The sequence below is a fragment of the Didymosphaeria variabile genome (assembly GCF_027946475.1).
Source record: "Didymosphaeria variabile strain IMI 356815 chromosome Unknown scaffold_5, whole genome shotgun sequence".
In the NCBI taxonomy this organism is placed as follows: domain Eukaryota; kingdom Fungi; phylum Ascomycota; class Dothideomycetes; order Pleosporales; family Didymosphaeriaceae; genus Didymosphaeria; species Didymosphaeria variabile.
In genome coordinates, this window is record NW_026611624.1 from 1934111 (window position 1) to 1961059 (window position 26949).

General features: G+C 50.4%; 11 protein-coding genes and 1 non-coding gene across 12 annotated transcripts; 5 read left to right on the forward strand and 7 right to left on the reverse strand.

Moving 5' to 3' along the window:
• Positions 1-1428: 1428 nt before the first annotated feature.
• N0V89_007119 (uncharacterized protein) lies at positions 1429-2133 on the forward strand (the record flags this gene model as incomplete). The annotated part of the gene is made up of 1 exon (XM_056215885.1): positions 1429-2133. The coding sequence occupies one exon, from the start codon at positions 1429-1431 to the stop codon at positions 2131-2133; it is 705 nt and encodes a 234-aa protein (XP_056070132.1).
• Positions 2134-2490: 357 nt separating this feature from the next.
• N0V89_007120 (uncharacterized protein) lies at positions 2491-3234 on the reverse strand (the record flags this gene model as incomplete). Its single annotated transcript, XM_056215886.1, has 1 exon — positions 2491-3234. One exon carries the CDS (start codon positions 3232-3234, stop codon positions 2491-2493), a length of 744 nt encoding a protein of 247 aa, XP_056070133.1.
• Positions 3235-3616: 382 nt separating this feature from the next.
• On the reverse strand, positions 3617-6519 carry N0V89_007121 (uncharacterized protein; the record flags this gene model as incomplete). The annotated part of the gene is made up of 2 exons (XM_056215887.1): positions 3617-6419; positions 6467-6519. The coding sequence occupies 2 exons, from the start codon at positions 6517-6519 to the stop codon at positions 3617-3619; spliced, it is 2856 nt and encodes a 951-aa protein (XP_056070134.1).
• A 430-nt stretch (positions 6520-6949) lies between these two features.
• Positions 6950-7767, forward strand: SPC25 (kinetochore-associated Ndc80 complex subunit spc25; the record flags this gene model as incomplete). Its single annotated transcript, XM_056215888.1, has 2 exons — positions 6950-7169; positions 7223-7767. The coding sequence occupies 2 exons, from the start codon at positions 6950-6952 to the stop codon at positions 7765-7767; spliced, it is 765 nt and encodes a 254-aa protein (XP_056070135.1).
• Positions 7768-7958: 191 nt separating this feature from the next.
• Positions 7959-10406, reverse strand: N0V89_007123 (uncharacterized protein; the record flags this gene model as incomplete). Its single annotated transcript, XM_056215889.1, has 5 exons — positions 7959-9545; positions 9708-9834; positions 9903-9958; positions 10010-10126; positions 10278-10406. 5 exons carry the CDS (start codon positions 10404-10406, stop codon positions 7959-7961), a joined length of 2016 nt encoding a protein of 671 aa, XP_056070136.1.
• Positions 10407-11801: 1395 nt separating this feature from the next.
• On the forward strand, positions 11802-12412 carry N0V89_007124 (uncharacterized protein; the record flags this gene model as incomplete). The annotated part of the gene is made up of 2 exons (XM_056215890.1): positions 11802-11805; positions 11925-12412. 2 exons carry the CDS (start codon positions 11802-11804, stop codon positions 12410-12412), a joined length of 492 nt encoding a protein of 163 aa, XP_056070137.1.
• A 1236-nt stretch (positions 12413-13648) lies between these two features.
• N0V89_007125 (uncharacterized protein) lies at positions 13649-15530 on the forward strand (the record flags this gene model as incomplete). Its single annotated transcript, XM_056215891.1, has 2 exons — positions 13649-14043; positions 15134-15530. 2 exons carry the CDS (start codon positions 13649-13651, stop codon positions 15528-15530), a joined length of 792 nt encoding a protein of 263 aa, XP_056070138.1.
• A 745-nt stretch (positions 15531-16275) lies between these two features.
• On the forward strand, positions 16276-17013 carry N0V89_007126 (uncharacterized protein; the record flags this gene model as incomplete). Its single annotated transcript, XM_056215892.1, has 1 exon — positions 16276-17013. The coding sequence occupies one exon, from the start codon at positions 16276-16278 to the stop codon at positions 17011-17013; it is 738 nt and encodes a 245-aa protein (XP_056070139.1).
• Positions 17014-17380: 367 nt separating this feature from the next.
• N0V89_007127 (uncharacterized protein) lies at positions 17381-19520 on the reverse strand (the record flags this gene model as incomplete). The annotated part of the gene is made up of 4 exons (XM_056215893.1): positions 17381-17921; positions 17968-18193; positions 18255-19155; positions 19428-19520. 4 exons carry the CDS (start codon positions 19518-19520, stop codon positions 17381-17383), a joined length of 1761 nt encoding a protein of 586 aa, XP_056070140.1.
• A 1365-nt stretch (positions 19521-20885) lies between these two features.
• N0V89_007128 lies at positions 20886-20978 on the reverse strand. The gene has a single exon. It is a non-coding gene; the product is annotated as a tRNA-Asn (tRNA).
• Positions 20979-21430: 452 nt separating this feature from the next.
• On the reverse strand, positions 21431-23032 carry N0V89_007129 (uncharacterized protein; the record flags this gene model as incomplete). Its single annotated transcript, XM_056215894.1, has 5 exons — positions 21431-21717; positions 21788-22431; positions 22480-22774; positions 22837-22905; positions 22957-23032. 5 exons carry the CDS (start codon positions 23030-23032, stop codon positions 21431-21433), a joined length of 1371 nt encoding a protein of 456 aa, XP_056070141.1.
• A 1197-nt stretch (positions 23033-24229) lies between these two features.
• N0V89_007130 (uncharacterized protein) lies at positions 24230-25987 on the reverse strand (the record flags this gene model as incomplete). The annotated part of the gene is made up of 5 exons (XM_056215895.1): positions 24230-24740; positions 24809-25192; positions 25243-25328; positions 25384-25889; positions 25984-25987. The coding sequence occupies 5 exons, from the start codon at positions 25985-25987 to the stop codon at positions 24230-24232; spliced, it is 1491 nt and encodes a 496-aa protein (XP_056070142.1).
• Positions 25988-26949: the final 962 nt, after the last annotated feature.

Here is a 26949-nt window from a genome sequence, read left to right on the forward strand (position 1 = left end):
TAACAATACGTTGCAACGGACTGAGCGAGAGCCACCTGCCTCGCCTTCATTCAAAACTGATATCCAGCCGCGACGCCTGCATGGATTGGAGGCACTTCCGAATGAGTTACTCGATCAAATCGTAGATCTTCTACCAGCCCGTTCCGCCATTGCGCTTCATCGCAGTGGCAAGTCGCTTGCGGATAGAGTCGTAATCAACAACAAGTTTTGGCAATCTCGTCTATGCGACGGTACTTTGCTTTCGCACATATGGGATCTAGGCGAGGACGAGATGACGCGATTTATCGACATTTCGGCCACCTGGGACTGGAAAAGCCTTGTCCGAGATCTGGCAGCGAAAATAAGCGAAGATCACATGCTATTGGATACTACTCCAGCAGGGTTTTGGAACCGTCGTAGGATATTTGAACGTATCGAAGGGACCCTCATGCAGCCACCTGACTACCGTGCCGTACCATCTTCATCTAGTCCGGATCTTCAAGAGAGCCTTGACCCCAGTCATCGCGTCAGTCTACGAATGCTAGTATTCTTTATAATCATAGCGGTAATCATAGCATGGGTCCTACAATTCTGACTTTGAAAGATTTCATTGAATAGAACAGATGTGGTAGCAGATATCTCTATACACTTAGCACTGTCCACAACATTCCAAGCGATAGGCCGTCGACAGTTTCCATACCATGCCTTACCGTCTCTCGGACAAAGGAGTCTTTCTTGGAACGTGTAATCTTGTTGTGGGGCCACTGCGCCCTTGGGTACCACTCTCTGCCTTGCCAAGACATCAGCTTCATTCAAGAATGCTGCACTGAGACACCGCCTTTTTGAGAACACCCAGGGGCGTCTGACAAGAAAGCTCTGGAATGCTATCTTCGGAAAGCTGTGGGCACCAACGAATTGAATCGCAGAACGAAATCCACATCGTCATGCCTTGCAGCCAAGCTTGCCGGTTTCTCAATGCTACCTGCGAAATTTCACCCATATAACAGTTTCTATCAGTATCAACAGTTAGTGCACGGAGACTTTACTTAGTGTTCCATATACCAGCCTATAAGCAAAGTTATACTCTTCCACATGATACCCAACTGTTTGAAAAGTTTCGAGAGGTTTACACGCGCGTTCGGGCAGAGTAATTCGCCTTGAACAGCGGCACACCGGAAGACGTGCTATCCTTGAGAATGCCAGTTCTTAGTTGCCTTGTGGTCCTCGTAGCACACAACATTGTAATTGTTCGATTATCTGCTCCATCAAGCTAGTCACATAGAAGGGGACGGAAGTACCGCGAAGGCGGATTCCCGACCGTGTTTCTAGCAGGATGTTTGTTGACATAATACTTGGGCTTCCAGTATAAAGCCTCAGGGGCTTTCGCTCTTCATCGTCAGACACTTCCAAAACTAGATAACATAAAAGCTTTCCACCACCTCAACAAGCATGTTCAACAGTCTCCCCCTTTTCCTGCTTGCCATAAGTACTGCACACGCAACACCCAAGACCAATCAAGAGAATCGTTGTGGCCCGTTATCTAATTGCGAAACCGTCTCGGAGAATGGCACTACATACCACAGATTCAAACGCGGCAATGGCCCCGGAACCCCCGATTATGTTTCTCGCTTCAAAGCCCATGAAATTCGAGGCGATCCCATCAAGACGTTCATCACTCTAGGCAAGTCGAAGATAGGATGGGGCTGTGACCAGCCACTAGACCCCATCTTCAGAGAAGGCATCAAGCAGGTCTGCAGCGCACATGGCTGTGCTGAGGACACCTCCTACACAAGAGATGTGGAATGGGTTGACAGCGACAACGCTCGATCTAAGCCGCGTAAGCGCACGCTGGAGTTGAAAGCTGCGGGAGATTACTATGGGCAATCTGACTTGGACAACTACATCGAGGCTTTCGTGGCAACAGCTACGAAAGAAACGGTTGGAACGGAGAATCGCAAATGGTGTGATGCGGCAGTTAGCCATTGGCTTAATGGATCTTGTAAGGAGACCGGAACGTGCCCTATGCGTATGTTTCCAAGCTTCATCAAGATTGCTAGGTTTCAGGATGAGAATCTGAAGGATCATATTGATGTCACGGTCAGCACGTCTGGAGGTGATGGTAAGTTTTCATACCTGACTGATGAAAATTACTAATGACGAACATGTAGACGATTGTTTAGCAGAAAACCTGTTGGCGGCTATTGGAGGAGCTATTAACCCGCTTGCTGGAGGCTTTTTCGGGGCAGCCGCAGCGTGCTGTCAGAGTGATAAGTGTTGAGAACCTGCAAGTATACTGAGGTTTGTTAGAACTAGGTGCGTTGGACGAAGTTTGGACTCACTGTTTTTTTATTTACGTGTTTTCCTTGGCCTTGCCATCGTGATATCTATCATATCTTGTAACATGGTCAACGTTACTGCTAACCTTGGCTTTATTGATTTCAGGAATATCAAGGCAAAGTTTATGACCCGTGCAGGTCGCTCTATGGATAACCAGCTCCTACCAAAGAGCCCTCATGCCCAATACCCGCTCCAAAACTTCTCGGTCTCTGCCAGGACCGTGGGAGCCTTGGCTTTTGGACGCTTGCTATCTGTCCGCTTCTTTCGCTCCTTGTTCAATGGCCTCCTAGAATCAGCGTTCTCGATCCTACTCTCATAAGACGCGCGCTCTATCTCTTTCATTTTCCACTCATACTCATCAATCTGAGCCTTCAAACCCGCGATCATCACGTCCCTCTCCTTAACACGCCTGCTCAGCCGGTTCATCTCAAAGCGATAATCCCTATCCTTTTTACCCTGCTTGAACTCGAGCCTGGAGACCTGCTCCAGTGCGTCGTCCATCTCTTCTGCGACGAGACGGAGCGTCACTCGAAGATTGTCACCGGAGCGGATGAGATGTTCGTGTTCTCCGGTTCTTGCCAGTACCTCGTTTCGTAGCTGTAGTTTAGCTTTTTGCAGCTCGTCGATTTGCTCATGGGCCATGGCAGCATCAGCCACTAATCTAAGATTGTCTTTCTCCAAATTATCGTGTTGGTTCCTAAGCTCATGGATGCGCATGTTAGCAAGGCTGAGATCGACTTCTGCTGAAACGGTTTCATGTGTCAACTCGACGTTGTTCTGCAAAGCGTTGTGTAAGTCACTCTGCGTGCGATGCAAGCCCGCTTCTACCTTGTCGAAGTGCCGATCCAAATGTGCTAGGTCATTTTGCATGGCTGCGTACTCTACCCGCAGGATCTCAAGTGCTTGAAGATTGGCCATAGGATCTAAGCATGAACTGGTTGAGGGGTGGTGGGGGAGTAACCGCCCGCGGGAGTTCTCTAGTATAAAGGCTGGGAAAGACATGGTGAATTCAGCGGCCTTGAGAGTGGGTTGGCAGGCAAAAGCGCTTTGGTGTCGCATCGGTCGCAGTGAAATTCTTGTATATGCTCTATATCTAGCATTGTGTGGCACTAGCGCATTGTGCGTGGCTACATGAATAGACTGATGAAAGAAAAGGCGGTCGTGGCAGTGCACAGACCTCAACTAGCAAGCCAACCCAGGGAAGGTCTTGTGCAACACAGAACCGCAACGCTGATGTCCCTACTCGTCTCATAAGCCGTAACACACAAGCATGTGCTTGAGACCCTCAAGGTGGGGCATCTCAGAACCCACTCATCCTGGTCTTGACCTTCTTCTTCTTCATCAGTCTTCCACCGTGCCTACCCGGCTCGACCTGGCTCTGCACAACAATCGGCTGGTACTGATTAGGTGCAGGTACCTGGCTACTAATCGTTGGAGATGCGGGACCAGGTGAACTTCTTAGTAGCTGGGGCTGGCTTTCTACTTTGCCACTCTCGACTCTGCCCGTGAACAGCTGGTCTTCCTTCTTCTGCCTCTTCGCTTGTCTCTCCTTCTTTCGACGAGCCCTCTCACGTCTTTTCTGCGTGCCTTCTTCTTGCATAAGCTCGAGCTCCTCCGCAAAGGCTCGCTCGCTCGCTTCCCAATCGTACGAGGAGGGGTCGGCACCAACTTGCCAGTGGGAAAGGACTTGGTTGATGCTTGGAGGTACTTCCGGCGGTGTAATGGTGGTCATATGCAGATGTTTGCTTAAGCGCGTTAACGGGTCGTCGAGACGAGTACTTGAGGGCGATGAAGCAGAGTGAACAGCCTGTGATGATTGGGATTGCCGATCTGATTGAGAGGAGTACTGCGGAGGGGACGACGAGCGTGCAACAGCAATGTCTTGACGTGGATCAGGCTGCGTAATTGTGCCGACTACGACGTCGCTGAGAGGGCGAACACGCGTGCTGGCTAGCGTTACGCCGATCGCAAGACGACGTGCCATGCGCTCCTTATTTTGCCGAATGCGGGCAGGAACTATTCCTGGTAAGGGCACGAGCCAGTTTTGGAGTACAAGATCGTAGATGGATGACAGTGAAGGAGCGTTCTGGGATTCCTCGGCACTAAAGCCGAGAACGAAGTCCGATGCAATTCTCCGAAGCTGCAACGAAGATGCACGTCCATCTGTGAGACATATTTCTTGCAGCTTAGCAGACGCATCGTCAATGTCATCCACAGTTACAATTGCCTCTGCGTATTCTTGCAGAGTTCCCAGCGCGAAGGGCTCTACGTTCTCTTCTCTATCAAGTCTCCACTTGATCTCTTCCACTAAAGTCGCCATGTCGATAATTTCCGGCGAATCGCTTGTATGATGCAGTGGAAACGGTTTATTCAAACTGATGGCCTCGTATAGACCGGTAAAGTTGAAAACATCTCGCTGAATGCGACCGATCACCTGCTGGTAGCATTTGGGCTGTTGAAAGGAGGGGTTCAACAGCGGCTCTTTCGAACCGGTTACGCCGTCCGGCTCAACAAAATCGTCATCGTCGCTGTCGACTACATCTTTCGAACGAAAGACCATAGGTTTAATAGTAGTCGCCCAGGATGTAGACATAACGTCATCAAGGACGCCGTCACTGAAATTATGGTCCAGGGAGCACAACATGGTCTGAGCCACACTGTGGTCGTTGAAGAAGATGGAAAGCTGGTAGAACTGGACGCCGCGATCCCTGTAGTCGTCGCCGACTCCACGAGAGGCTCCTGTGGAGTCCTTGAAGTCAAGGCGCGCTATGTTGAAGTTGAGGATGAATTTGGAGCCCTGCGCACCCTCGAACTTGTCGAGACGAAGAGTGGTCGGACCAAAACTACGATACGGCGCCGCTGTTGATGTCTGGTTCACCAAACGGTACACTGTTATAAGCGCGTTCACGCGAGAATAGATAAAAACCACCGTTTCTAGAGGTGTCAGTACGTATCCGAAAACTAACTGAGGGACCGATATACCTTCAGTTGACACCGATTGTGCATAAAGTTGCAGAGTCATATCTTCTGTCCCCCGAAAATGCGTCCATGAGAGAATGATGTCGGCATCGGTGTTGCCATGATTGGCGCGCGGTCCATCGCTCAAGCACGGCAGCGAGAACAAGAACAGCCGGGCAGAGGTGAGAACAAAAAAATGTTTCTCGTCCAACAAAGGATGTCTCTTGACATCCAGAATCCAAGAATTAGGAGTGCTCTTAGTCGAATGCCAGTCTATCACTTGCGGCATACGGAGGGAGCGAGTGTGTGGTTTGAGGTTGATGAGCTCAATACGTTTGCGACTGCATATCAGGACAGTGTTGGCATCGCCAACCCATATGATGCGTGCCCAACCGTCTTCCTTCCAATATCCCAAGGCCCCCGCCTGTTCCTCATTGCGGTTCTCTTCAATGGACATATTCCCGGAAGCCACATGCCTTACTAGATAGTTCCGCCGCGTGCCCTCAATGTCCCACACAGACCAGCTCGACTTCTGGTCGATGATCGCAAATTGGCGTTGGTAGTGAGGGTTGAATGACACATCAGCATGTGGAATGCTCCCAGTATCCTCTGTCCATACGGAATGGAAAGGACGAATCTCAATGACCGACGGCGGCAGGTCATACAGCCGAGATTTGGTGGCAGCAGTAGGACGATCGTGGTAAACAGGACGGAAGAGGGCGACCCTTCGAGGGAGCCGCACAGCTAGAAAAGAACCGGGCTTCTCCGACTGAGCGAAGCAGACTTGTTGTATGGCAGTTGCGTCCCGGTTCCAGAATCCACAATCCCCCTTCCACGAGAGACACTCCAGATAGCAAAGCGAATCGCTGTCTGGCCCCGTTCCCCATCCGCGTTTCTCCTTCGAGAGCAATTGTAACCGCAGTATGTTTCCGCCTTCGCCTGTGGCCAGTGCAACGACCTGTCTTGCGAGATGAGCACGACCCGCTGGTGGTGTGATAGTACCGAAGGACATCAGTTGCCCAATGGTGGCATAGTGGGCGCTAAACGCAGCCGTCGCTGCTGCAGAGACAGCCTCAAGTTCCGGGATATGTTCCGTCGCTGGGACGAGCTCTGGAAAGTCGCGGGCGATGCTTCTCGTCGCTTGCCTGGCAGTTCGCAAAGTACGCGGGATGCGTGGGTAGGGGAAATGCACCGCGGCCGGTATGGCAGTCCTCCACTGATCAAGTTGTCTGAAGCTTGCGCCATTGAAGGTTCGGAGAAAAGCCCACCGACTGTTTTCTAGATCATAGGTGGGGATCCCAAAGTGACCGGTATTCAGGTCGTTAGGCAAGTCGTCAGTCATTTGGGTTTAGGAGCGGTCGTGAGTGGTACGGAAGCGCGTAGATCTGAAGCATCATTAGACAGCGACTCTTGTTGCGTTTTCATGAAGTATTGTGGTCGCACAAGTGGAGGCGGAAACAGTGAGGGCGCGCAAAAGCCGACCCGGAAAAACGCGAGATCACGTGTAATACTTTATCGATAACGGGCCGGATGAACCCCAACGCCGTTGTTTACAGCACAACGGGAGCCAAACAATAGCCCACCTCATCGACAACCACGTCACACACCACTTCCGCGAAAGAGAGTCTCCCAGCTATTGACCTACTTTCACAATTAGTCACATCTTCTTTCAACCATGACAACCTTCGAGCCCTCGCTCAGCGCCAGCATGCGCGCTTCTTCGCATGATGCGCCATCTATGGCCGACCAACTACCTTCCATCAATTTCGGCTTCGAGGAACTACGCAGCCGCATGAACCAATTTACTGCGCGATTCGACGATTTCATTGAGAAGGGCCGCAGACGTGTCTTAGAAGAGCGCAACCAGTTCCGCGTAAATGTCGCAGAGATCCAAGGTACGCCTTCCGATTCGACTACACATTCGGCGGGCATGCTAACAAATTGACAGAGGACCAGCGCATGAAGAAACGCGACATCGAAATCCTCTCTCTTAAACAAACCCAGCATTCCCAGAACCTTGCCAAAGAGTCTGCAGAAACGTCCGAGATGCACGCCGCGATCACCACGCTCACCACGCAACGCGATGAGCGCATGACCCACCGTGACGCCCTGCGCGCCCAGATTGCAGAAATGCAAAAGTCTATCTCCACACGCCGCGAAGCACAGCTCAAGCACCGCCGCTACCTTGATGGCCAGAGCCGGTACAACGAGCCCGAGCTCGAATTTTGGGAGAGCTACCTCGGCTTGAGGATTGAGGGGTTGGGCAAGGAAGACAGCCTGAAATTTGTCTATACGAACGTTTGTGAGCGAGAATGGGAGCGGGAAGCGTGGTTCGAGTTAGACACCAGTGAGCGAGAGTACAGGATCGGGGAAGTGAGACCGAAGGTAGAGAGGGAAGAAACCGATCGTGTCCTGGAGCGCCTGAACGAGACAAGAGATCTTGCAGCTTTCCTGAAAGGTATGCGAGAGCTGTTTGTGGAGGCGTTGAAGTAAGATTTCTATGGTGGCTCAGAGGAATGGGAAATCCTTTGAGGCGTTGGATTGGGAAGGATTGGTATAACGAAGGCGTAATACCCCATGATGACTTCAGACCGTATACAGTACCTCTCCATAACAAGAGTACCCTGTGTTGCCCCCGGCTGCGCCATTCAGCACCCAAAAATTGTTGACCTAGTACTGCACCTCTACTTCTGCTTAACCTTGTAATATTCTGGCGCGTACTCCGTCAGCCAATCCGCCTCCACAGTCGTCAAATCCCGAATATACACCTTTCCCTTCGTTTCTTGTATCTCATGATAGATGACCCAATCCGCATTCCGATGGAAGAAGATCGAGCTAGGATGCGCCCACAACACGGTCTCTCCGCCAACAGTGACGAAGCTCCCATCGCTCTTCATGCGCGCCGCCTGCGCGAAGAAGCCTGTCGTCAAGCACCGCTGCACTCTCTCCGACACGTCAAGCCCCCCTCGTGTCATGGCATCCGATGAGGCAAGAGCGTTCTCTTGTATGCCCATGCGATCGAGGTAGTTTCGCAGCTGCTTACGCACACTGACAGCTTTGAGCATGGCCTTATAATTAAGACAGTTCTCGCGGCACCACTGACTCGACTGCTTCCCCACAGCCGGGTTCGTAAACGCTTGGTACACGTTGTACAGCGTGATATGGTCGCCTTCCTTCACAGCAAAGCGCCGCCGTGCCTTTTCGAGGAGCTTTTGGTTACCGTCGTGGGCGACAAAGGCGGTCCCTTGAAGTGTCATCATTGCGGAGATACTCAGCATCTCGGAGAAGCAGCCGAAGGAGGGCGCGTTGAGCAATGTGCGAGCGAGCATGGGCTCGAGCGGGAGCTCTGCCATGCGAGCTCCCAACGGCTTCGTCAAGCGTCCGTGGATATCGACGGCGCCGAGGGAGAAGAGGAGGTCTAGTGCGCGGACGACGAGCGCGGAGGGCGGATTTGAGAGATAGTCGAAGCGGATGACGTTCTGAATGCCAAGATTCATGAGCTGCAGTACCACTGGGGCCAGATTGCTCCTTTGGATCTCAGGGAAGGTGGCGGGCTCGAGAGCCTCAAAAGCGGCTTCGGTGTACATTCTGTAGCATTTGCCCGGCCGGGTGCGACCTGCTCTTCCGGCACGCTGTGTAGCGGACGCTTTGGATACGGGGACCACATTGAGGCGCTCGATGCCGACGGCAGGATCGTATGTGCGCAATTTGACGTACCCGGTGTCGATGACGTAGATTATGCCGTCGATAGTCACGGAGGCCTCGGCGATGTTGGTTGCCACGATGATTTTCCTCACGTTCTCGCCTGGCTTCTGGAAGACGTACATTTGCTGATCGGTTGGGAGACCAGCGTACAGAGGCAGCGGTTGCAATGTCTTGGACCCGGGGGGGAGGTCCGCGATGTGGTCTGCAATCATATCAATGGTGTCATCAATTTCTTCGCGGCCAGTGACGAAGAGAAGGATGTCGCCATCGGATTCATTGGTGTGGATAGACATGGCGGTATCCACGGCCTGTTCGATGTAGTTGTTAGTCGGAGAAGAAGTGTAGAAAATGTCTACGGGATGAGTGCGGCCTTCGATGCTAACGATAGTCCCATAATCTTCTTTCATATTTATAGTCCCGCCTTGATCGGATGCGAAGAAGTCGAGAAATTTCTCCGCGTCTAGGGTGGCGCTAGATACTACGACGCGTAGGTCTGGCCGTGCTCGTAAGACCTTCTTGAGAAGGCTGAGCAGAATGTCGGAACTGATTGACCGCTCGTGTGCTTCCTATGCTCACATACAAAATCAGTTTACCGCGATAGAACTGAGCAATCGGACGTGGCAAGGTAACGCCCAAGTCTTGGAAATTGTACGAAATCGAGCCACGACGCCAAATCGGGCTATAAGTTGTGATGTGGAGAATCCTCGTGAGTTCGAAGTTCTACGTACATCGACCATGACCACTGAGTACCTTTTCAGGAGTGGATCTACGAGCATCTCGCGCAGCAGAAGGCCATCCGTCAGAAATTTGATCTTCGTTTTCTCGGACGTCACATCCTCAAAACGGATGGAATATCTGAAGTTGATTAGCTGAGTCAACTTCACATTTGACAGCTGTCATGTATCTGCTATTGTTCGACATACCCGACTTCCTGTCCCAACTGGCATCCTAGCTCTTCTGCGACCCGTGCACCCACGCTCTTGTTATTCGGTCAGTCTGTGCACAATCTCGGAGATCCGAAGTCACATACCGTAGCAGCTATTCTCCGAGGTTGAGTAACAGCAATCTGAGAGCCATCATTCGTCCAGCCCGCCTTGTAGAGGAATTGCGGGATTTGTGTTGTCTTCCCGCTTCCAGTTTCCCCAACCTAGCAACAGTGTCAGCGTTTATCCTCTACGAAAACAAACACAGTATATCGTCACGATTTTGGGTCTCCTGTATTACCCCAACCTAACCAATGCGGTGACCGATTTCTGATCTAGTACTGTAATTCTATGCATTTAAAAGTATGCACCTACAATGATAGTGACTGGAAAAGTTTCGATGGCATAGAGAAGCGGATTTCTCAGCTGCGCAATCGGCAACAGTGCGGGAGGTTTGTAAAGCTCGGCTATCAATGACGCCCCGGCTTCTTCTTCCTCGGCCATGACGTGTGATGGATGAAGGCCCTCGCCTGGTGACTGCTGAGCCAAGGCCGCCAGTTTTGGTGGAGCTTGCGGAAAGCAATCTAGCCAAAAGGAGCATAGACAACTGCACCAATGTGGCTTGGCAGTTTCCCGCCTCCTCTCGTCACGCCAGCCACAACTCTGTTTCTTTGACATCACGACTTACCCTGGTGGATTGTTTACGCTTGCACTGTTGGAAGTACCTCTCCCAGGTATCCTGAGTACCTTATTTTGCCAAGAGTGAGCAGCACACGAGTCAAGCCTTCAACCTACAACTGTACATGCGGCATTCGAAGTCTTCAACAAGATCAGCCGAATGTTATGTGCAGGGCACCTGCGTCCCATGAAAAAATTGTTTTCGTTCGTCCCGTGGAAATGGTCTAGACATGGCGCACTTGATCAATGGGACGATTGCCAGCCCAGATATGCCGCCAACGAACACAGCAACAACCGCGCATGGACAACGGACGTTGCAACCCCAAACCTTCTTCCGGGTACGAAAGCCTAGCAGTTTCACGCTGGTCATCAATTCCGTGACAGTGACCCCCAGTTACCCGAATCATCTTCGCAACTACTGTCCCACCAAAGGCGGTAGTATTGTCAACCCCAGAGGTCTGAGTAGCCAGCTCTACAGCGTATTGCGCTACCGCACATACACGTACCATGCAGACGGAACGTTGCCATCTTCGAAATGCGGATAAGCCGGATGCGTCTTGGCCTCAGAGTATCTCGAAGGGGCTGGCTTGACCCTGCGTTCAAAAGGTACGCCATCTGGTGAATTCTGGTTGGACGTTTTGTCGTCCAATTCTTTGCCATGCCAGTTATATAGTCGATATTACGCCACGAGCGTCACCCGGATTGGATAGGCTAACAACGGAGTATTTGACGGGTCTCCGCATGCAGTGACCAGGTATAAGACAATGAGGTTGGTTTGTTCGAAGTAGGTCTGCAATCCTTCGTTTCGGTTTGTCCCCTCGTTCGCTTCTCGTGGTTCTATCACACTCACTGTTCTCATTCGATTGTCCCAACCTGGCCTTCTGCTTGCGCTTGCGATAACTTTGTTAATCTTCCCGCGGCCGAATCTTTCCAAGATGCACCGATTTATTACATACATTTTACTGGCATTTTCCGTCAAAAAATTTGCAGCCACACAATCGAGCTGCTCCGAAGAGTGGTATGACCTAGCATCGGACTTCGAGACTTTCTTCATTGAGGATGGAACATGCTCCAACGCAGCTCGAGCCGCCATACGCCTTGCATTCCACGACTGTTTCCCAGGAACGTGTGACGGGTCCATCATTAACGCGAAAGAGTGTACAGACCGCAAAGAGAACGCGCAGATGGTCGATATCTGCACAATGCTCAGCCAGAAAGCCGATGAGTACGGTGTTGGTACAGCCGACATAATTCAATTTGCTGCAGGTTCGACACTCTGTGATCTATTGTTCGAATAATAAGCTAATCGAGTTTTGACAGCTATTGGGCTTGCATCATGCACAGGTGGGCCCGTAACCTCTTTTTACTCCGGCCGTGAAGATTCTTTCTCTGCAAGTCACCGGGGATCCATGCCAGACGCGCAGACGGATGCCCGGACCATGGTAGACCTCTTTTCCAAGAGAAATTTCTCCAAAATCGAGCTGGTCGCACTGGCTGGTGCGCACACCATTGGCCGCCAACTCGACGGCACGGACATGGACAGCACCGCTGGCGTATGGGATAATAAATTCTATACCGAGACATCGGGGAACTCCGCACCAGGGTCGGTGGCTGCTGATACTTTCATGGCCCAAGCTAGAGAGACCGGTGAGGAGTGGAGGACTGTGGGAAAAACTCAAAAGAGCTTCATGCGTGCATTTCTTCCTGCAATGGAGAAGCTCAGTCAGTTGGGGAACAACAAGAGTGGACTGGTGGACTGTTCAGCCGTTGTGAAGTCATATGCTCACAAAGCCAAGGTGCAGAGGGTGCTCGTGAAGGGTAGGAGGTGTTAAAGTGATGATTGTAGGCGACGAAAGTCAGATATTTTTGCGGCTTTTCTGGGCGAAAGATCGCATTGATCTAGCGCTGTGTTGGACTTTTCCTTTCTTTACGTAACATCAATCTAGCATAGGCAATACTAAAACTATCGCAACCCAATTCTACCACCTAGTGATTTACGGCTGGCCGCTGGGTCAAAGAATCTGCTCCTAAATTGGCGATGGTTAACTTGATCCTTCTTTTCGGTGCTTGCCATCCAGTCGCTCCTGCACCTACAACCGGAGTTTCCCTTGGATTGTGTCAAGTAGGGTTACAACGCATCCAGCAACAATGATGTTGAACTTACTATATGCTATGTCCGCGACCTTCGTCGCCTCTCTATGCGCTTTTTCAACCAACCGTATTATCCTCAGCTGCGATCCGGGCCCGTCTTCATTGGTTTTGGTGTACGGCTCAAAGTTGTCTGCCACTAGGTCCAAAACCATGTCGAACACAATCGCATCCTCGAAAGGCACGCGACTGGATGGTCAAGAGGCGTTTGAAAAATACGATTTCATACAGTCACGTAAAACTACCTGGTGCACTATCACCTACTTCGTCCATGTCGGGATGCCAATAAAACTTCGCTCAGCCTGACACATCGCCATATGTATTTCGCAATTTGTATCCTGTAATGATAGTGCTGCCCCTTTCGAACTGTTTTATGCACCAGCAAGACTTTGATCCTCTCAGCCCGTACGCTGGGACTTTAGGCGGTATGCTTTCTGTCCTCTAGCTAGCTCGTGAGATTGATGGCCGTGTCAGAAGCTAAAAGGGAATTACGGCCGGATGAGGACACCGAAGAGGTATCTCCACATATAGTACAAAACGTCCATACTATCATAGTATATGCTTTAGTCTGTAGGGGTGCCTGTTGCGACAACGCGCTTGTCGAAGGCGCGGCGTCAATGTCGGAATCTCGAGAGGAACTCAGATTCACGGCCGGTTTGCTCCAAGGCCCAGATCAGGTAAAGGTATAATAGATATGTAGAAGGTGAGGACTGAAGGACATGTGATGTTGACGAATTGTCAAGGTACGATTGTTTCGACAGGGGTGCGCCCGCTAGCATGGCACAATCTCCTCACCCCGGACTCCGGACACTATCAGCGTGACTTGCTCATTAAATGTACAGCTTTCCTCCTCATAGTTCCCTTTTCCTTAAAGGTTATTATCGACGCTCGCAATCAACGCGTTTGCACCCGAAGCCAAGATGGATCCCGAAAACCGACCCTCGATAGGGACAGCCGGAACTTCCTTTGAGATGTTCACGGACTGGGCTTTGAGATCGTCAACAAGTTATGGCATCACTATCGTGCTACTTTTTACTCTGGGGCTCCTCGGACGATTCCTCGGTGTGGTGAAGTTTCAACTTGAGCGCTTATGGAAAACGACGGAACGAAAAACAATAGGTCATGAAGATTATGTCGGCCTTCATGACGTTGCAAATGGAGAAGCCCAACCACTCAGACCGGACGGTTCACTCGTAACAAACGAGAAGCGTAATTTTGTGGGACATTTTTGGGTAGCAGACGAAGGTCGTAATGTGAAAGAGGACGGGATTCGGGCACTATTGGAATTCGCAAGAGCGATCATCGCATATATACTGTAAGCACATTCAGCAGAGCGACCATAACGCCACTTATAGGTATACAGCATGCTTGCAATCATGTCCTACGACGTCGGGTTCTTCTTTTCGATCACCGGTAGTGTTCTGGCTGGCGAGTTCCTCCTCGGCAGGTATTCCCGGAGCTCCTATGCGTGATCGAGAGAAACGACCCCAAAAACCAATGATATAGAGCCTTCTGCGGCCGTGACATATCGGATCAGCCACATGCACAGCCGACTCGCAAGCTAGCGCAATCCGTGGAAGCAACAGCTGGATTCCGGTTTCTAGGGGCAGGAACCTTGGATATTCAACGACACAGGAGACACGAACAGGAACTTTTCAAAGGTGCATCGATGGAGAGGTCGCCATTGGCAGTATCTGTCTGAGGAAGGGAAGTTTTGGACCTCAAGCGAACTTGCAAATTGAAGGTTGTTGGGCACGGTCTACCAACGTTACCTCTTTCGACCCTTGCATCTCGTGCTTTTAGGCAATAATCGTGGGATCAGCTGTAATTTGACTTGGTTATTGAGTGTCAATGCCTATGGTATGACTGTAGTACGCGAAGGGACTGCTTGACAGCTGTGAGAGCGTAATTAACCTCCGTATCGCTGTTTCCATCCTCCTACGTCTTCTAAACCCCTGTTCACATACGTGCTGTCTAGACTCGCCGATTGTGGCTGCTCTGCTTGTGCCGCTGATCGGTGGCGCTAAAGATGACTTCTACTTTCACGACGCTAAGGTTGTCTATTCAGTCGAGGAGTTAAACGACTACAGAGATATTCGGAGCTCGCTGGCGATCATGCGGATAGACATGGCAAATTTCCTTGAACATATAAGTGAGGCACAGGAATCGAGCAACGTGGCTTCTAATCTATTGGCCAGCTATAGCAGGGATGCCGGCAGGTGCATAAAAACGCCCGCTATCCCACGTGCGTGCGCTGCGAAACTTCACTATGTACCCTCCAGCCCCAAAATCCGAAATTATTGTGCCATTGTATATCTATCCAAGTCCAGGGGCTTGGGATCCACTGTTCGAAGCGTAACTTTGTCGACCCTAAGTCATATAAGTACATTGCTCATTATATCTAGCGTTATATCCAACCCAGCGCTTAATTTTGTCGTGATCGTGAATCCAAACAGCGGGCCTGGATCGGAGCCTTGGTGGCCGAACGCAGACTATATTCGCGAAATTCCGAAGTTGAACGCCCAGCCCAACGTACGAACCGTAGGCTATGTGAGCACAGCGTACTGCAAGCGAACCATTGAGGAAGTCTTCACAGACATCGATCGATATGCAACTTGGGCTGTGGAAGATGGAGTCTTAGATTTGGGTATCAACGGGATTTTCTTTGATGAAACACCCAATATTTTCACAAATGAGGTGAAGGACTATCTTGGAGCTATCACAAGGAAAGTGAAGGAGTCCAAACAGCGGCTCGGTGATAGACTGGTTTGTTCTTCCGTACCGGTCAAAGTGGACGGCTAACTGTAGGATCCAGGTCATACACAACCCAGGCACATCGATTGACGGAAGACTCGCTAGTCCCGGAGTGGATATTACTACGGTAGCGGAAGTGCGATATTTCGATTTCCAGTCTAACGAGTCTCGGAATTGGCTTGCAAGTTCCACATTCGACCCGGAGAGTACGAGCTACATGATTCATGCTGTTCCGGAAGAGGCTGTTGAAGAGTTCGTTGTGCATACTTTGCAAGGTATGGCGAAGTATATTTTCGTAACGGATCGACACGTGGATGTGTATCATGAATTTGGTGCAAGCTGGAAAGTTTTTGTCGCGGCGATGGCAAACTTGGGAGCAAGTTGAGATGATTAGGATGCTTACGGTAGCCAGTCTCTTGTCGATGACCTAGCAATCATAGTATCTTTAAGCACGCGTCCGCATCGTAATTGGGTACTTCTACGTCAGTAATCTAATGGTTATGTCTCTTACCTTTCTCTCACCTCGTAGTCGCACAGGCACGGCTCAGAGTAAGCTGCGTATACTCACTACATAGATCCAAATCAGCCTTGTTGTCCTCTTACCTTCCAAATATCCAGTATAGGTGCCGCCGGCAGATTAGAGCAGAAGTAGGTGTCCTTGCTGCGCCTATACGCTCAATAACTCCATCCGTATCACCTGTAAGTACAACAGCGGCTCCATCGTTCATTGAAGCTAATCCAAAGCTGGCACAGACGCGGTCGCGGGCAAGGAAAAGGACCGGCAAGATCAATCATGCCTCGCCGTAAAACCAGATACACCCGTAGTGAGCTCGAAGAGCGCCTAGACACGGAAATTCCGGGGATCACCGAGAATTTTCCTTCCAACTCGAAGTTCAAATTCTGGATCGACAACACACCGCAACAAAATGAATACGTTGAGGTCGGCTCTAGCTTCGGTGGGGCTATGCGGGTGTGTTTCGGTGACAAAACGGGCAACAAAATGTTGTTCTTCAACATCGGAGCTCGGTATCCAGAGAAGATCATACACGAGAACAAAGAGCTTGCTCGAATCAAGACCAAGTACTCAGCTCCGTTCAACCGTGTATCTGCTCTCCGCTACGAGTATCCCGGCTCTAGCTTTGCCGAGTCTCTCCAATGGTTCACAGAGCTTAGGGCTCTCACAATGTTCGTCTTCGTCTGGTGCGGTCGTCGTGCAGAATTCTTCGATTTCAACAAAGGTGAAGGATTCGAAGTTCTTGTGGAGGTGCTGAAGCGCTCACCGGAGGTGGTCGTTAACAAAACCAAAGACGATTTCAGCGACAACAAGGAGGACGACCTCGCAGATGAAAGTCTTGCAGAAAATACGGACGCGGATCCCGGTACGCACGCGGATGCAGAGGGAGGCATCGATATGCCTGTGGCCGAACTGCCTACGGGTGAGCAGAACGGATCAGGTCCCACCATCACACCGATGTGCCCGATCTTGAAGAAGCGCACTCACCAAGAGTTTGCGGAAGGCCAGCAGGATTGATCATTGATGGTTCGGAAACTTATTCCGTTGCTCGAAGAACTTGCTAGTCCTATACAGGTCATCTCCTTTTCCACCAGTCTCTTAAGCACCATTGGTACCCGTCCCACCGGTAGTGATGACACACCTAGGCGGGTCAAGTTTGGAAAAGGATCCAGAAGCAGGAATGGTTGCGTTGAAGACAGCTTGGAATATGTTTCCAGAGCTTTGTTTCAGCTGATGATCAGCAAAATAGCAAATGCCCAATTTCCATAAATGGGGTTATATCGCATAGCTGCGGCATAATATATGGTTTCTGCGTACACAAAGCACAACCGTGATCTTTAGAGTATGCCAATCACTCAAGTGCTGTATCTGATTGATGTCGCACCTACTCAAGCTCTCCTATCAGGCCCTCCCAAGGTTTCATTGACACCGAGCCGCTCTTTGATTTCTCCTCCAGATCCGCTTCGCCGTAGTTTCCAGCAACCCATGTATTTACCTTCAATCCGTCAACTAGATCCCATTGCACCTCTTTCCCGCTGAAGTTCAATATGACCAGTACAGCCCGATCCTCGCTCCAACGTCGATATGCCATAATCTCGGCACTATTAGGTTCATTGTCTGGATTCACAAGGTCAAAATCGCCGTAGACATAAAGCTCCTTGTTTTGTTTACGGTACTCCAGGCTACGCTTCCAGAAGGCGTGGACTGAGGTGGAAGCACTTGATCCGGAGGTTTGCGCTTCCACGTTCACATATGTGTAGTCGTCGTTCACGCGCATCCATGGCTCTGAAGTCGCGGAAGTAAAACCAGCGTGGGTCGTGTCATCCCATTGCACCGGTGTGCGAGCGTTGTCGCGGGCTTTGCGCTGCATTATTCTGCGAGCGTACGCTTGCTTTTCGGAATCATTAGGATACATCTCAGCATATCTATTCCTAATCAGCTGAGGTATGTCATGCAGGGAGAGGAACCCACTTCTTGAAGAAGTTAATGCTTTCTATATCCTTATACTCCTCCGGGCCCCAGCTGGGCGGCACATTGCGCATACCAATCTCTTCGCCTTGGTAGACGTATATCGTACCAGCTAGGGTTGTCTGCATCATACACAACAACTTCGCACCAACTTCACGCCAATCATCGTTATCGTCAGTATAGCGGGATACGCTACGGGGCTGGTCGTGGTTCTCGACGAACAGTGAGTCTATAGCAAAAGTCAGTAACTGTGAATATGGGGTTATAAAAATCTAGTAATGGCAACTCACTCCAGCCATCCCGTTCTAGCATGAGCTTTTGTAACCTGGTGACGATGCGTTTTAGGTCACGGGCGTCCCAAGGGTGTAAAGTGAACTTGAAGTCACCGGGAACGTTATCGATATCAACAAGGTCGAACGCAAAAATCATGTTGAGCTCTTCGGACTCTGCGCCAACGACGCGAATAATTTCATCTTCATCGCGGACGAACGGCATCTCACCCACCGTGATAGTGTCATATTGCGAAAGCACCTGGCGATTGATCTCCTTGAGCCATTCGTGCAATCGAGGTCCATTGGCGAAGTACTTGTCACCAGGTTGGTACTCGTGCCCTGGTACGACAGCATCGGCATCCGGGAAACCTTGCACCTTCGAGATCAGGTTTATGACATCCATCCTGAAACCAGATGCGCCACGATCGAGCCAAAAGCGCAGAACATTGTGGACAGCTTCTCGAACATCAGGATTCTCCCAGTTTAGGTCCGGTTGTTCCGGTGTAAACAAGGAAAGATAGTATTCTTGCGTCTGCTCGTCCCAAGTCCACGCGGGATTTGCCTCACCAAGAATTTGTGCCCAGTTATTGGGAGGATGACGATTTCCATCAGTGTCATATCTAGCGGGCTTCCAGATGTACCAGTCTCGTTTCGATGAGGTTTTGGAAGAGCGCGAATCAAGAAACCATGCATGTTGATCCGATGTGTGGTTGACAACAAGGTCCATGACGAGTCTCATGTCGCGTCTTTTGACCTCTTTGATGAGATTGTCAACGTCAGCGAGCGTGCCATAGCTGGAATCGATGTCCTCGTAGCTAAAAGCGGGATGCCGAGTTAGCTGAGGTTCCCCTAAGCGGATGCCAGGGGTGGATATACTCTGCAATGTCATATCCCATATCTGCCTGAGGGCTTTTGTAAACTGTCTTGCTGTCAACCAACTGTTCCACTATCATAAGATTGCTTACTTGGAGAGACCCATATCACGTCGACACCCAAATCTTTGAGATAATCCAGCTTTTGAGTAATCCCGGGAACATCGCCTATGATTCATGTGATAAGCTGATGCGCCATCGTTGTCTCGTCTACGAGGGCACCTACCCCACCCATCGCCATTCGTGTCAAGGAAAGAAGCAGGGTATATCTGTGTGTGTCAGTATCGTTTGCTCTCACAGTATGTTCTCAGATCGCTACCTGGTAGACGACGGCTTCTTTCCACCAACGGTGTTTGTCTGTGCCCACGTACAGGCCTGGAGGTTGCGTTCGGGCTTTCCTCTGTACCGACATTCTGGTGTTGTCTCTGTCTTAATGTGTTCTGGAGGAAAGCGTACGGAGTTATTTGGAGGATATTAATAAGTGGATGGGGACTTCCACCGTGTTCAGGAATCGCACGTCATGGGTTATGTGGGTCGCTCGGTCCTACCGTAAAAACATGCAGGTGCATTCGATTCTAGGCAAGGATCGCCCTTGATTTATGACCTAGTTGCAAGATGTATCATTTGCAACAGTATAGGTCCTTGCATGTTCAATCGCTTGATGGCATCTGGCCAATGCAAGCTGTCTTCATCACCGACTTACATAGTATTTGAGCGCGCCGTGGGCCTTTTCCTTCCGCCATGGTAGTTACGTCATCGTTGCCCCGCGTGAAGCTCCACAACCACGTTCAGGCGCATCGGGACGTACACCTCTTCCATCATCTCCATTCGTGCTGCTTCGAACAATCTTGTGTCCTTACGGAACAGGAGTGGACTACATGGTAATGACCCTAGAGCCACCAGCCCTTGTGCATTCTTTCCGAAAATCTTTCCGTCAGCCCGAGCTGATGAACGAAGTACGAAACTGGAACAAATCACTCTTTAGATCAACGAAAGAGTCGGGTCAAGGTTGGCTTATGAGAAAGAGTGGATCAATAGGATTGGTTCTGGACGATGTCGGACCGACTTCTTGTAGCTCGCAACCCTTCTTCCCCCGCGCGTATGCGCAATCTGATACAATCTCACGCGAATAGTCAGGAACTGTCCACGTGTATTGCGCCATAATTACATTCAGTCCTGTCGCCGCTTGCACCAGCGCGATCCGGTGGCGTGCACCTCGTTTCTTGCCTTTCTATGGGCGACACGTTGATATATCGCCAGCAATATCCTCCGTTATTACTCTAATTCTGAAGTACAATGGCACATTCTTTCACGGAAGATATTGCAAATGAAGTGTGCATTACAACGTAGCTATAACCAGCATACACAGAGTAATTTCTGAATACGCGCCGTGTATTCGTCTAGATGAAGCTAGGCTAATGTAACTTGCAGATATGCCTTCCATCTAGCGCGTGTTAAGTACGTGCAGAGTTGCCTCGTGGCCGCCAGAATAAGGCAAATAGGTCCCCTTAGTATTGACGTTGTGAACTATTTCTGTACGCCACTTTCAAAACGCACCAAATCATGGAATTCCATGCCTCCCAAGAGAGAAATTCGAACTGGCGTAGAACAGACGCCGAATATCGTTAAAGCCCTTGTACGCTGAAGTCCAACCAATGCATTACCTAGCGCCGTCGCTAAACATCTGAAGTTTCTTAAGTTTTCGCACATTCCGCCTTCAAGCAAGATCAGTTCGTCTGCTTTCCAACACGCCAAAAAATAACACGAAAACGAATGACTCCCCCGCGTGGGCTCGAACCACGAACCTCCTGATCGCTTCGTCGGTGAGGACTTAACAGTCAGACGCGCTAGCCAATTGCGCCACGGAGGATTTCGATGCTGCCGTAAACTTCAGAAGTGTATATAATGTGGATATGCTGTCAGCGCTGTGTGTACTAGAACGAATGACTATATGAAAGGGGCCCGAGGTTTGCAGGAAGAGGTTGGCGATGATGCCTGTACCGAAGGAGGCCCACTTGCGCATAAGCCATGTGGGGTCGAATTAATATTTGCGTCCTTTAGGTAGCACGACACGCTCATCACTAATAAGAATGTTTAGATACCGGTTCCATGAACATTACTACCTATGGTAGGTATCGTTGGTGAAGGCGATTGCTCCCGCCATGTCGCGCGGGAGTTCGAATCTTACTACATGGCACATAGGATCGTCTCCATCAATGTGAATACTCTCTACTCAAGACACGTTCTATTCAATACGAAAGACTATGTGCATTTGTAATCCGTAGCCGTGCTTCGACAAGTAATGGAAGAGCTTCCCGCCCATTAGAAGGCCGGATTGGCGTTGGTCAATAGCTGTGCGAAGTACGCCTGGAACCATGTACCGGCCTCCGGAGCTGGTTGGAGAGCATCAGAGTATCCGCAGTGCGCATCATACCTGACCGAGGTCGAATTCGACGTACCGTCACACTCTCCACCTGGCTTCACCCACACGTAGGCATCCAGAAGAGGGTCATCAGTGGATGTGCTAGGGCGGATACCGAAGCCAGTACCAATGACATTGCACCAGTCGCCCCAAGCTTGCTGTTTAGTAGGCTGCACTCCGTTTCGACCTATCTCATATCAGCGATCCGACGTCTGAATTATAGTTAAGACGTTAGGGGTTCAAAGATCTGAACGCACCAGTATCAGTAATGAAGTGCGCCGGGAAGCCGTTCGCCGTGAGTATGGGAGCGATGGCGTTGACGTATTTCTTCTCGTCACACACACTGTTTCCTTGAGTGTACGACGGACATGTCGAAATGCTCCAGGCGTTGTAATTGGCCACGTTGGTTGCCAGGCCTCGAACAGCAGCCGGGGAACCGGCGGCCTTGTAAATCGCCGCGAAAAGCTGTGCAGCAGGGGTGATGTTAGCGGTCCAGCCCAGCCAGCCAGCATGTCCAGCGTCGAGATACATGACAACGTTCGCCAGATTCAGAGTCTTTATGGCATACTCAGTCAGTGTCTTGTAGGCATCAGCTGCGTTTGCGCACTTCTGGACATTGAGGTTAGTAACTAGATTGGCCAAGCTGTCTGGTTCGATGACGAGGACGAACGTGACGCCCGGGAAAGCCTTGATCTGAGCAGCAATATCATCAATATAACCCTGGTAAAGAGCAGCTCCATTGTTGGCCAGTGAGAGTTCGCCATTGGAAGCCAAAGCTGAGCAGTCTCGCTCTGGTAGATCGTAAACGACAAGAGGAAGGACCAAGTTTGCACCGGCGGCATTCTTCGTTTGAACATCCTTCGCGAAAGTAGCGATAGTAGGTACTTTAGCGCGAACATCTCTGAAGGATGTCAGTTTGTGCTAACATACAAATGCATGTCAGCCTTACAGCCAGTAGAACGTGCCAACTTTAGCGACATCGGTAGCCTTAGCAGCAAGAGCCGCCGATCCAGCAGCAGACAGTGATGGAGCTGCTATGTTTACGATCTCGGACGAGTAGTAAGGGTTCGCATAGAACGTTTTGCCGGCGAGCGGGTTTGCGGAATTCGTCACCGCAGGCGCAGACGTGACTTGCGTCGCTCCGGCCGTAGTCTTGGTAGCGGTAGAGAGCGTAGTTGAAGTAGACTTTGCCGTGGTACCAGCATTGGAAGACCCTGCAGTTCCTGGAAGGCACTGCGAGTAGTCTGTGAAGGGTTCAGTATGCCATTATCAATCCGAGATGAGCAGAGGTAGATCATTAACTTACAATCGTTGATCTTGGAACAGTATGCTCCAGATACACAGGTAGTGACTCCTGTCCAGCCGACTCCACCGCCTGTGTAAAAATGAGTACAATCCCCAGCACTTGCGAAAGCATCTGTCTTACATTGACCATAGATTTGGGATTGTGCATGGGCTACGGAGGCCAAAGCGGCAGCAGCCAAGATCTTAGCGTTCCTCATGGTTTGCTTGATTCCTCGAGAGGGAAGGAGATTGACTAGAAACTGCTGGGCGATGCTAAGATCATCAGAGATGATCCCTCCTTATGTACTGGTGTGCCCAGCGACTGAAGCTTGACCCCAAGTTGCAGAAAGGTTCCAGACTGCCCCTGGGAGATGCGATTATAGGATCGAAATAGCTACGCTCCTCGTCGAAACGGTATCTGCACCTTCGAAAAGCGTGAAGCAAAGCGCATGACTATGTTAGAGATGCCGCTAACGGCTCGCTTTGAAAGTTTCCGAAAAAGAAAGCATCTTGCTGGCAGTGTGACGGACTTGATTTCTCCGTCTTCGCCGCATAGTCGGTCGTGCTGGCCTCTATTACGCGGCCGTCGAGTTGTACCTACAAACAGAAGCCAACCATGCCTTTCATTACATGGTATGTTCTGAAAGTACCTTCCAGATACGGCAGTATCAGTCCCAGCTCATGCAGAGTGTAGCCTGGCTGCACAGCAATTCCTGGGCCTGCATCCGTGGGGTGCATGCACGTCTACCCGGCTTTGCTTCACCATGACAATGGTTGCAGTCTTGCGACACGTGCGTAGTTCGTGTTTTCAGCAACGGCCGCACAGGAAAGACCTATTTGTGGCCAAGATACGCTTAACAAGATTGCAAGAGTAGCGATCAACTTTGCGATAGGTGGACGATTCGCACACCGCAATAAGGGTAAATGGCAAGTTAATAGAATGAATTGACGCTCGGCCCGGATTTATATGACGAGCTTGGGTGGACGGTGGTGCCAATCCAAGTCTGGACTAGCGATAAGCAACCGCTCGGGTCGATCCACGACTTCGTAGTGTAGCTGCTGCTTTGTCTTGCCTGTAGACTCGTCACAGACTTCGCAAATGCCCTTCAACGGCAAGAGCGGACTGGTCCCTTAGTGTAATATGTCTGCACCCGACACGAGCCCTTCATGCAAACCAGCCCAGCCCGGGCTCCAGGAACGACGATCCGCCCATCACTTCACACTATGAGGCTTCTGGAAGTTTTTCATGGTGTTGTACGGCGAGCCGAGATGGCTGCATGCATCACATCATCTCCCATATAGTTTGTCATCATCTTTGTTGATGGCGACTTGATGAGTATTAGTTGAGTATTACTCTACGCACTGACTTCTCGATGCCCCGATACGGATCCCAGGAATGCAGAACCTCATGCTGCTCAGTCATCTGCCTCGCTCGCGGGAATACAGTCCACTCCAATGTCTCCCTCAATGTTGTCGCAGACGATCTGCGCCGGGCTGCCAGCAGGACTTGTCAAGTTGATGTCTTCAAGGTGAATCCCGTTGCATGTCGCTCCAGGACTGCACGTAAGGTCCGCCACTACCCTACCGTTCTTCCCACTGCTAGTGCCGGAAACGTTCAGGAACTTAACATTTGTAATGTTGACCTGGGATGGATATGCAGCACACGTCGTCTCGTTGATGTTGAAATAGCATTGATCAAGGACGACAGGAGCATCGGTATTCTCGATATGAATGTCCTTGTAAGTGATGTTGTCGATGTAGCCGTAACCGACGTTCGGCCCCGCCCAAGCCTTGAGACGAGCGCCATTCTGACCATTAAGCAGAGTTACGTTCTCGATCCAAGCATTCGAGATGTAATCCTTGACGCCAGGATACTGCCCAATGGAGCCCATGGATACGCCATGAGTACCGTTGCACCAGAGGTTCCTAGACGAAGTCAGTAATGTCTAAGAAACGACCATGGATGATAATGAATATGCATCGTTCATACGTACTTCACAAAGATGTTCGTTGTGTTGGGCTTCGGCGAGAAGCAATCGTCGCCAACGTTGACACGGGTGTTGGTCACAGTCAGGCCATCAACGTTGAGCGAGTCAAACCCATCTGTGTTCTTGGGCAGGGTTGAGGCATTGGTCGAAACTGCGTCGATATAGACATCATCAAACACGACATTCTTGGTTCGCACGAAGAAAGTCGTCCAACAAGGTGAGTCTTTCAGATGGAGACCCGAGACCTCAATATTGGTGGCGTTATCAGTGAGGAAGAGGATGGGGCGATAGTATTTGTTGTTAGGGTCGAGGATCTCTGCGCCAGAAAAGCCATCCCACCAGGCTTGTCCGTTGCCATTGAGAACACCGGAGCCATAGATCTTGACGTCCCTGGGATACTATTAGCACGGACAAGTTGAATGTGGAAAGATAGTACTCACTTTCCACCCCATACCCAGAATGTAATGCTCTTCTGGAAATCGTAGTAGAAGTTATTGGCTTGCCAATACTCGATATCATTCGTGAACTAAACAGATTGTCAATCACACATACAAGCGGCCATGGAACAGTAGTTTACCAACCTTCAACTCGCCATCTAGCCTGACATACACATCTTTCAGAAACGTAAGGTCCAACTTCTTGCCAATCACGTACTTCTTCCCCTTCTGAAGATGCACAAGACCTCCATGGTTCGCTTTCCTCAAGGCCCAGAGAAAGTCTGCGCTGATATCATCGCGATCGTTCTTTGACGCGCGGATGGTAATCTTCTTGCGGTCCTTCTCCACCCGATTGCCCCAATTGTCCTTGCGGTGCTTCTCGTTTGACCAAGGAAGACGAGGGAGCAATGAGCTGGAGCGTGGTAGGGTTATGGAGGCCCCGACAGGGATGTCGTTCTCTAATGCGACAGCAGAAGCTGATGCCAATGAGGCTAGCGAGCACGCGAGGAAATGTGACAGCTTCATGGTGAAGATTGATGTACCTATGGTAGCTTGCGAACGGACTGAGCTTGCCTGTACAGATTTCTTGAGAAGCTGGCCGAAGTTTTTATTTATCTTGCTTCCAGGTACCTGGTTCTCATCCCTCGTACCTGTTATTCGTCGTGAACGAAATTCTTCCGTCTTGGAGCTTGTACCTCACTGGCCTGGACCCTGAGATGGCCGTGCCAAATCCCGTGTTGTGACGCATCATTTCCCATATAATGAGTCCGTGTGCATCTTAGTGTCGAAGCTTTCCCAAGCTTCCCCGCAAACCTTGGGGTTCTTAAGATTATCCGGGGGATCTCCCTTCGTCAGTGGAGCATTTGCTCTGTGCGCGACTTTCCACCAATGAGGTGTTGTAGCCAGAAGGGGTATAGCACGCCCTTCATCGTCTTCCCCGCGTCACCGTCGGCCTTTCCCATCTACTACATCGATTTGAACAATGATGCCAAAGTCGTGTGATGTCTCTGTGGACCGTTATTAGTAGAAGAGATATGCGACTCTAAAAGGTACATCGAGCGATAGGCGGGTCCGTTCTGTAGCTGTGGACGAACCCTCCACGAGGAACGAAAACTCGAACCGTCCACAGTGGCCGACATTGACGATTGGAATTAGCGCTACATCATACCTCTCCCCTAAGTATGGATATCGGCCATATAGTATCAGATTGAAATTATAGAGATGTATTACTGCTCAAGTCACCCTAGCATAGACCGTCGAAAATCTGAATCGTAAGCGCTTCATTTAACATACTTGTAGCCGACCTTTACGGTATCGAAACCAGTCCAGTATTGTAGAAGCGCGAGAGGCATGACTGTATCAGTTGGATGAGGTTGGCCAAGTCTACGTTGATTGGTGGATGGAAGAAGAAATGATTTGATAGGAGAGGAGGCGAAGCACGTCCATCCAGCTGCAATTGCTGGACGTCTTGAGGAGCGATCAAGGTGGTCATTTTGAGCGTCTACGCCTCATCGGGTTCATGCGACGGGGCAGGTGGCGGAGGAGTTCAACAAACTGGATGCGGAAAAGGAGCAGTCGTCGACCACAAGCTGGTAGACTAGACACATCGATGCAAGAAGAGCTGCATCAACTTATGTAAGATTCGCGATATTGATACAGGCCTTACGCAGCAGCAGTGCTCTATCGATCGACGTGCTCGATGCTGATAGT